Consider the following 9,698-nt stretch of genomic DNA (forward strand, 5'->3'; position numbering starts at 1 on the left):
GGAACTCCCTAATTTAATTTTTTTCATGATTTCCTGTTTCTATTTCATTTTTTTTTATTTCTTTGAGCGTATTTATTATCCTTCTAAATTCTTGCTCTGCTCATTCTACTACTTCAGGAATATGTTTATATATATATGTAAAGGCTTGGAATAACATACAAGTATTTGTGGTGGTCCCCTTTGAAGGGTTGAGATTATGAAAAAAATCCCAGTTCAAACAACCTAGACGGTGTTTCATTTTATTTCATTATATAAGATGTAGAAAACTTGATTGAGAAAAGAATGGGGAAGAGACTTAAAAGAAACTGAAGAATCTCCTCAGGAAAGCGATGATCGCGGAAGGTACCTTTGCTCCAGCCATGATGAGCATCTGCCCTGACAACGCACCACAAAGCTCCGGGGGCAGTAGGATCCCAGCTCTCCGCTCACCCCTGAGCCTTGGTCCTGGATCTGGGTAGATGAGAGGATGAGGAAACACGGAAAGACCCACAACAGGAACACTCTCCATGAAAGTCAAGCTCAGAGACTGGTCCTTTTTCACTCTGGGGAGTACGTCAGGAGCAGGAAAGATCAAAGTTCCTGAAGGCACATCTTCCATTCATTTGGCTATTTTGACTTGAGGCTCTAGCACGGAATTGGGCAACCTACTGCCCTTCCTCCACTCACAGATATCTGCATAGTTGCATGCCCGGCATTTCCAAGCCTCCTCTACATCAACCCCTTGAGGCTCTCGGTGGCCCATCCAGTAGGCCAAATAGTGCTGCACTTTACGTCTCACCTCCTTCTCTTCAAAGGCCACTATCTCTGTACCCAGCACAGTGGCAGTCTCTTGGTGGATATACTCAATCTTCAGGCTATCGATAACTGGGAGGTCAGACAGTGTTAGAGTCAAGTAGACCAGCTCCATGAGGTCACCCAAGGACTTCACAGAGAAGCCTCCCTGCCGGGCATGCCTCAGCACTGAAGGTCCCAGTGGCTTTTCTGGATGCAGTTTTGTGTGGTAGATTAGGCTAGCAGTGGTCACTTTCCCTTGTACCATGGCATCAAAGATGTATTTGTACAGGTTGACTTGAAAACGGTCTTTATTTTTTTGAGCATTCATGGGGAGCACGGGGCGCCTGCGTGTCTTGAGTTCCGCCAGTTCCAGCTCTCCCCTGGCTGTATAGTGCAGCTCATCAATCACTCCAACAAGAAACACACCCTCTACTTCTCCAAACACTGGGAACTCTCTGATGCGCCCTTCTGACTGCAGGGTAGGAATCATTGACAGTATGTTCAGAAACTTAATTGCCCAAGCATCTTCTTTCGTGGTGACAGGGACAGTCACAAGGTCATGAACTTCTAGTTCTCTAGCTAGGTGGATACTAGCACCAGTGTCCAAAACAGCTGACTTCTCAGGTGTCAAGAAACCAGGAAGCTCTTTTTCATACACCATTTGCTGTTCGCACCAGTTCTGAGTACAGAGGTCAGTGACATACAAATATTTAAGATGGAATCGCTCCATAGGTGATGAGACATCCAATCCTCCTTTCCATGTAGGTAAGCTTATAAGATTGCCATGCTTCTCAGGGAGTGCTGAAGAAGGGCCAGGCTCGCTAAGTGACATACTTGACTCTTGCGTATCTTCTAGGTCCAGAAACTCTGAGTCACTCAAGTCTGAGAACCCTGAGGCCTCCGCTGACACTGTCTCCTCTTCCCCAGTCTCTGCCATGGCGCAGCTCTGGATTGAGCAAAGGCCCTGCATATCATGTTAAAGAAATGCATTATCCAAATAAAAAATTTCTTAAAAGAACTTTCAAATTCCAATAAGGTAAAAAAAGATTCTCAACTAATTACTTACATAGAGCCTTTAAAAATGCTTATTTACTTATGAGCAATTAGTATGGCTATAGATTTGTAACAGATGCACAATTTATAATAATAGGGCTCATTGCATCATCCATATATGAACACCTGCAAAACTTTTTTAAGTGCAAAGTAGTTTTATTCCTGAATCTGGCATTAACATGCTGTGTGTGACTTTAAGCAAATCACCTTCCTTGCCTCCAATTTCTCCATTTAAAAGGAGATTTGAGTTTTGCCTTTTTCCCCTGAAAATTCTATTGGCCTGGGACATTATTTCATTATTTTAAGTGAAGAGAGATCACTGTAAATGTTGGAGCAATGTTTGCCAGTGAACCACTGAACCACTTCTACAATTCCTTTGATAGGAGGTCCTTAACTAGGAAAATAAATCTCAAAACCAAACTATTCCTTGAGAAAAATCAGCTCTACAGTGACTGCTTTTAAACGCAGTTCTCAGCAACACAGTGTAGCAAAATTCAAAGACTAATGATAGATAAATACCAATAGATCTGCTCATATGCAAAGTCACAGCATGAAGTAGTGAGAGAGGACCTTCATAGCAACATGTGGAAATCCGTTGCTTTTTGTATTCAAGATATAAGAAGAAAATGGCAAGGAGAAAAAGCTCTTGGGTGGGTTTCACTTTACCTTCACTGACTATAAATCCCTCCTAACATTACAGAAGTAGGTGTTTCCTACTAAGTTTATTTCCTCCCTCCACCAGAAATCAGCTTATGATGGAAAGTATCTGTAAATGAACACTCTTAAAGTATCACTGCATTTTGCTATAACTAATTGTGAAGATATACGTTGCACAGTTATTGTGTCTAGACACTGAACTTAGCGCTTCACATCCAATATCTCACTACTCTACGGTGGGACAACTACTCTCTCTTTTTGTAACAATTTAACGAATACAGGAAACAGAAAGGACAATGAGTATAATCTAGATAAACAACTGTTGACATGTTGCTTCTTTCACGTTTTTGGGTTTTTTAGCTGCAGTATTTTAAAGTAAATTTCAGACACCACAATGCTTCAAATATAAATGTTTCAGCATACATTTCCAAAGAAGGCTCCTACATTAACTATAATATTATCACATCCAACAAAATTAATAATTCCCTAATACTCCAGTCCATATTCAAATTTCCCCAACTGCCCTAAAAATATCTTGGAGAGCTTTTCTTTAAACCAGGCAACAAAGGCCATACATTATGTCTGATTGTTCTATCAAGTTTTTCTTTGTTTTGTTTTTCCTTTTTTGGACACCTCACAACACATGGAGTTCCTGGGACAGGAATCAGACCCAAGCCACAGTTGTGGCAACGCTGGATCGCTGGATCCTTTAAACCACTGTGCCAGGCCGGATCCTGTTGTGCCACAGCAGGAACTCCTCAAGTATTTTTAATCTTAAGAAAACAGGCAGATTATCTTGTGAAGACACTCTTTTTAAGCCTTGCTTCTTACTTCACACCTAACCCTGCATAGAGAGAAAACACAACAAAACAAGGTATGACCAGCCCACTAGTATGTGACCTTGGCTGCCAGGAAAATAACAAGGAATTTAAGACGAACTGAGGTAACTATGAGCCAAGTTTCTTCCTTGCTACTCTAATCAGCAATGAAAGAGCTGTAAGCACCAACTCCCGTGTTAAAAGCTTAACACCTGATACCTCAAAAATGGTATTAATATTAGTTATCATTGCTATTAACTAACTTTCAAACAGTCTACATGTCCCTAATGAAAGAAAACACAGATAGCTGGAAGAAAAGTTATTTGCAATGAACAAAAATAATGCAAGGCTGAGATTTTTTTGGGTATATCCTATAAAGTTCCTGCTTTATGAGACACTTCATAGCAGTAAAACACAGAAGCTGCACATCTGCACAACTGTCTTAAACCATGTGCCTTGGATGATGATAGTTTCAAAATGAGTAATGTTACTTGGACCATGAAGTTCCTGAAAATGGAAGAGGATCCTCACCTTCCACCAAGAAACGCAAGTTAAACGGCCATTAACATGTATATTTTGGGTTGCCCCCACCCCACCACCCAACCCCTCTGCCGGGCAGCACACTAAATCCAAATCAACTGACCCTGAAAACTTCCAATATCTAGACCTGAGGTATATGACATGCAGCCACCAATCACATATAGCTATTTAAATTAAAACTAGTTAAAATTAAGTAAAATTTAAAACCCATTTTCTCAGTTGCATTCAGCACATGTCAAGTGTTCAGCAGCTACATTTGGCTGATGGGGACCACATTATAAGGCACAGACCTAGAACACGTCCCTGATCACAGTGCTCCTGGACAGTACTGGTTTAGATTATTTCCTGTGTGCGTATTAATGCCCCAAAGAGAGTATAAGGTCCTGAGATGTATGGACTTCCTACTGTTCTACAAACAAACAACACTCGAAACAGAATAGCCCTTAACAGCTAGTGAAATGTTTGCAGAGAAGACATAAAAGGGAGGCATTATCTGTGGAATTATTCATCTAAAGAAGAAAACAAGGCACGAGGGATGGACAATTTAGACATAGATGTGTTGCTTGGACACTGCAGGAAAAAAATCCATGCAAGAGCATGATACAATGCATCGCGTCCCAAATGCAATTTGTATCTTTTGACAGGAGATGATTTTACATGGTACATAGACTAACACCTTCAGATACATCTTGGAGTGTATATAAAGCCTCTACAGCATCTGTCAAATGAATAATTTCATATGCAGTGTTTCTCAGGACAAGTTTGATTTTTTAAATAAATGTAAGTAAAAAATTAAAAATATGAGAATAACAATATAGGGAGTACATAGGTGTGGCAGAAATAGTTGGTGGAGGTAAGTGAATGGGGTGTTTGGGAAACACCAGCACAGAGAGTTTAGGGGTCCTACAGACCTGGATTCTGAACCAGGTTAGGTCAGTAGCATTTAGTAGTAGGCTACTTGTCCTACGATTACTCTTGGAAAAGTTTTTAGTTTTCCTGGGGCTGCTGACACTCCTTTAAAATTAGAAGCGCTCCTTCAAACCATAGGCACCTACCCAAACAACTGAATGATGACAGTATATACTTCCTGGCACTCAGCAAACATGAATCTCCTTCTTCCCAAGGAAGAGATGAGATAGTATAGCTATTCCCTCTGACAAATGAGAGTACATTTTAGGAGAGGAAACTTTTACTCACCTGGGACTTGGTTGATCTTCCTCCTCAAAAGGAAAGGCAGAATGCTGAAATGACAAGGCTGGCGGTGGAGAAAGAAGCTCTGAAAGATCAGGTCTGTAATCGGAGAATCCAGATTAGCAACTCTGGGCCTTGCTGTGGTGAACAGGGACTTTTGGTCCTTTCTCACGACCAGTCCCTCACATTGCGGCGTTTCCTCCTCTCTGATCCACACTGCACATTGTTGCCCACCCTAGATCCTGGGTAAGGCCCACCTCTCTCCGAGGGCAAATTCTCCGTGACTTCTTCGTTTCCCCCCAGTACCCTGGTTGCAGTGACTTGATTCCATCCCTGCTCCCTGCAAGTAAAAGTGTCAGCAATAAAAAAGGTCCCCCAGGAGCTCCGAGGTCAGTTCCCTCTTTCAGCCTCACCTCGACCCAGAAGTTCGGGCACAGATCTCAGGTCAGAGGCTTTTCCTCTCTGATAGGTTCCTGCCGCCTGCAGAACTGCCACTGCCTTCACCTTCAACATCCTGACTTGTTCGGTGCTGCCCGGACTTGCGGGCTCCGAGTACTTCTGCCTGCAGCGGGGACCTTCCCACCGGCCCCAAACCACCGTCCCCCCAGGAGTTTCATGCATGCCCGAAAGTCTACTGGGCACTCCCTACAAGGAGCAAGCAAGGGGTCGCTGGCCTCCGGAAGGGGTCCTAGCCGACAGCAGGGTCTCCGGCGCGCGGAAGATCCTGAACCCACAGGAGCAGACAAGATAAGCGGCTGCGCCGGAGCCTCTCCCACCCGGCAACCGCGGGGACAGATCCCTGGGCGCCAAAACGCAACCCCTCATCCCTCCACCCCATCTGCCGGGCTTCCTTTACCCTTAGATGCTCCTCCGAACCCCGGACTCCACCGTTCCCAACGCAGCTTTGGCATCGCTCCCCGACGCTTCCGCGGGACGCGCAAGTGTGAGTCCCTCCGAAGACCTTTCGTTGCCCACTTCGCATTAAGCCTCCAGGAAACCAGGCCCAGAAGGCCCGGCGGCTGCGCAAGGACCGCCTCCTCCCAGAGGCCCCAGCGGCACCGCCCAAGGACCGCCTCCTCCCAGAAGGCCCGGCGGCTGCGCAAGGACCGCCTCCTCCCAGAGGCCCCAGCGGCGCCGCCCAAGCACCGCCTCCTCCCAGAAGGCCCGGCGGCTGCGCAAGGACCGCCTCCTCCCAGAGGCCCCAGCGGCGCCGCCCAGTCCTCGCGAGTCTGCGGCGCTAGCAGGAGTCCACCTCGCTGGATAGGCGGAGGGTTTGGACGCTGGTGTCTACGCTTGAGGAGGCCGTGCCTGTTCGCCGCTGGCCGTGCGTGTGGCTGGATTTGGAACGGGATTGCGCTGTTACTTGACGTCGAAGCTCTCTCTCACCCTCGGGGGCTCCCGGCTACCGCCAAACCAGTCTCTGCCCGTTACTGCTGCATCTGTGCCTTGTCACCGTGGATTCTGTGTCCCCTTCTTTGCACAGCTGAGGGGACAGCCATCCACTCACTTTCCAAAGACGGTAGTGCTCGTCTCATCAATGTGTTTTTTCTGTTGGCTTACTTTTAAATTAGCCCTTTTATTAGGAAATATAACACAGTTATATCCTGAAGTATAATATAAAGGTTAAGTAATTACTGAACAGACATTTCATCATGTACAACAAAAAATAGAATGGTATCAGGCCCTTAACAAATACACTCCCATGCCTCCTTCCTGCGGAAACCACTAGCCTGACTTTTATGACAATTACTTTCCTTTTCTTTACAGTTTTATCTCATATTTGGAAACTTGATTTATGACAAAAGCAGCAAGACATAGCAATGGAGAAAAAAAAGAATGTCTCTTCAACGAACAGTCTGCTACAATAGGGTATCCTTATGAACAAAATATAAAATGAGACCCCTATCTTACTTCATCGCAACTCTCAATTCCAGGAGGATTAAAGGCCTAAATACATTTCCGACTTTTGAATGGGGAAAAAGTCCTTAAATAAAAATAGAAAAATGTTTTTTGTTTTTGTTTTAAAAACTGCAAAGGATATTTTGGGTCAGTTGGGGAAATTTAAACATGACACATATTAGATAATAGTGTCAATTGTGTATATCCTGAGTGTGAAAATGATTTGTGGATGTGTAGGAAAATGTCCCTGTTCTTGGAAATATGAAAGTTGAGGAGAATCTTAAGTGAAATCTGAGTGGTCATTGCTCTATTGAAGCTAGAGAGGTTTCTGCCTCCTCCCAAGTATAGCCTTCCTTCACCAGGATGTAATTCCCAATGCCACCGAAGCCCCTCTTTAACCCTTCCATGCATGGGCCTGTTATCTTCAAGTAACCGTTGAGGGAGCAATGGTGCTGGGTGGAATGAAGAGGATTCAAAAATGGTCATGCTATGGGGAAAAGAAATATCCTAGACAGCAGGACGATGTTCCCCCAAAACTTGCATTCTCAAATTTCAAAAAATATTACCCTTTCCCCAAAAGGCTATCTTAAGAAGCCTGGTCATTTAAGGCCCATCCGTTTACAAAAGTCATTGAATTAGTTCTTCCACCTTCAGGGATATCTGTAACCATGGAAATACTGTCGGACACAGGTATGTTTTCCTCTTTCCGTATTATCTTATTATCTTAGAGCATAGAATTTGTACCTCTAAATCACACTGATTAGTCTTCCATTTACATATTTATATGGTACAAATGTTTATCTATATGAATGCTCTCTTGAGCTTCACTGTCCAACACAGTAGCCACGAAGCATTTATGGTTCTTAAGCACTTGAAATGTGGTTAGTTCAAAATGAGATATGCTATAATTATAAAATACTGTTATTTTGAAGATTTAGTTTAAAAAATTAATTTATTAATAGTTATATTGATTACATGTTAAGTGATAATATCTGGATATATTGTGTCATATGAAATATATTTTTAAAATTAAGTTTACTTATTTTTATTGTATTGCTGTAGCTGTTAGAAAAATTATAATTTATGTGGTTCACATGCATGTGGTGGCTCACATATTTCTCTTTGAAGGTGCTGTTCTCAAGCATCAGAACCTAAGGGAGAGGAATTTATCTTGTTCCAGTTTGTGTTCCTCATAGGTGCTAGAACAATTACTGACATGATTTTTATATGCTTGAGAAACCCACTGACAATATTCTGTATCTGAGACTCTTCTCTTCTCTGTACTAAGATTAGCCTGTCTTCAGCCAAACACTAATTTCTGGTCATTTTCAGGGCATTGCTTAGTTGGAGAAAGCCAGAAAAGGTAGCCCTAAGCTAGGAAGTTGGGGAGATGGGAATGAATTAAGGATGTAAGACTGGGCTATGCTTTTGCTAAAACAGGCAGCCTCAAATGTAGGATATTTGTACCCTTGAATCAATTAAGGTTTAATCATTTATCAGGTTGAAAATCCAGGAGCCCTAGCTTCAGGTGAGGCTTGATCCAGGTGTCAGTGTGACCAGAACTGAGTTTTCTCTCTCTGGTTCTTAGATTTATTTCTCTTTATTTTTCTATTTATAGGCAATCTCCCTCCCGTCCACTGTCATTAGCTTCCAGGGACAGTCTTCCAGATTATGTCCAGTGGGAGAAAAAGGAGGTCTATTTCCCCAAAACCTCAAAGATAGGGTCCAGAAATTGTCCCACTGGCCCTTATTACTAAAACTGGAGCTGTAAGTACCCTGACTCAACTGTCAGTTTTCCTCCATTTCAAACAAAGGGGTTGCAGTCAAGATTATACTTGCTAAGGCGGGTGGATCAGCCTCTTTGAAGGGGCTCTAATTCATCAGACAGTTCCAGCCTCAGAAGTCAGGGACTGGAGCAATAAGTGGAGAGATGTCTTTTCCTTTACCAACAGCTTTTGTTTGGTTTGGCTGCTATTTGATAAAATGCAGATTTCTCTCTGTCACCAGGGATGGTGATTACTCACTGTTACTTCTAGACTATTTTATTGAGAGGCTGATACTTTTTTGATGGATGATAGGTGTCAGTCCAGGAGATGCTTCAGCACCAGATATGGTTCCTACGGTTCTGTATATTGCTGGTAGGAAATAAATTTGTTCATCCTCTGTGAAGGTTAGTTTTGGCAATATCCATCATACAAATGCACATACGCTTACCATAGAAATTCTGGTTCTAGGAATTTACCCTATGTATGTATTTATATGTGTGAGAAACAAAAATGTGTGATTATTCATTGCAACATCATATAAACAAGTTTGGAAATCCAAAAGTCATCTATAGTGTAGTGGCTAATTAAAGTATAAACAATGGAATACTATGCAGCTGTAAAAAAAGAATGAGTAGGCACTTTATTCATTGTATGGAATGACCTCCATGATATATGGTGAAGTAATAAAAGTAACATGCAGATGTGTTTGTATAGAAAGCTATTTATGCTTAAAAAGAAAAAAAATGTATATTTGTATTCTCTTGGATGTAAACAAAAATTTTTGGAATGGTGCACAGAAAAATTAGGTATAAAAAATGGTTGCCTCTAAGTAGAATTTTGTGGTGGGGGATGGAGGAAGGCTTTTCATTTACTGTGTCCCCCCCCACCTTTTTTTGGCTGCACTCAGAGCACATGGAATTTCCTGAGCCAGGGATTGAACCCATGCCACAGCAGTGACTAGTTCAGATCCTTAACCTGCTGCACCACAAGAGAAATCCTG

The 9,698-nt window shown here is 42.8% G+C and overlaps 2 protein-coding genes across 3 annotated transcripts; one reads left to right on the forward strand and one right to left on the reverse strand.

Moving 5' to 3' along the window:
* Positions 1 to 225: 225 nt before the first annotated feature.
* EXO5 (exonuclease 5) lies at positions 226 to 6,166 on the reverse strand. 2 transcript variants are annotated; one of them, XM_013977387.3, is made up of 3 exons: positions 5,890 to 6,166; positions 5,040 to 5,132; positions 226 to 1,738 (listed from the first exon to the last, which is right to left on the reverse strand). In XM_013977387.3, exon 3 carries the CDS (start codon positions 1,709 to 1,711, stop codon positions 599 to 601), a length of 1,113 nt encoding a protein of 370 aa, XP_013832841.2. In that variant the 5' UTR covers positions 1,712 to 1,738; positions 5,040 to 5,132; positions 5,890 to 6,166; the 3' UTR covers positions 226 to 598. The 2 variants fall into 2 exon arrangements, with proteins under 2 accessions (XP_013832841.2, XP_003128160.2); XM_003128112.5 differs by having other exon boundaries at positions 5,040 to 5,373.
* On the forward strand, positions 5,089 to 9,397 carry LOC110261413 (uncharacterized). Its single transcript, XM_084965728.1, has 4 exons — positions 5,089 to 5,130; positions 5,503 to 5,662; positions 5,896 to 6,552; positions 6,801 to 9,397. Exons 1-4 carry the CDS (start codon positions 5,089 to 5,091, stop codon positions 6,830 to 6,832), a joined length of 891 nt encoding a protein of 296 aa, XP_084821854.1. The 3' UTR covers positions 6,833 to 9,397.
* The last annotated feature ends 301 nt before the right edge of the window (positions 9,398 to 9,698 follow it).

Source organism: Sus scrofa, chromosome 6, assembly GCF_054392235.1.
Source record: "Sus scrofa isolate SSC_HxYL_T2T_F1_AM1 chromosome 6, Sscrofa_HxYL_maternal_Yorkshire_Landrace_v2.0, whole genome shotgun sequence".
Taxonomy (NCBI): Eukaryota; Metazoa; Chordata; class Mammalia; order Artiodactyla; family Suidae; genus Sus; species Sus scrofa.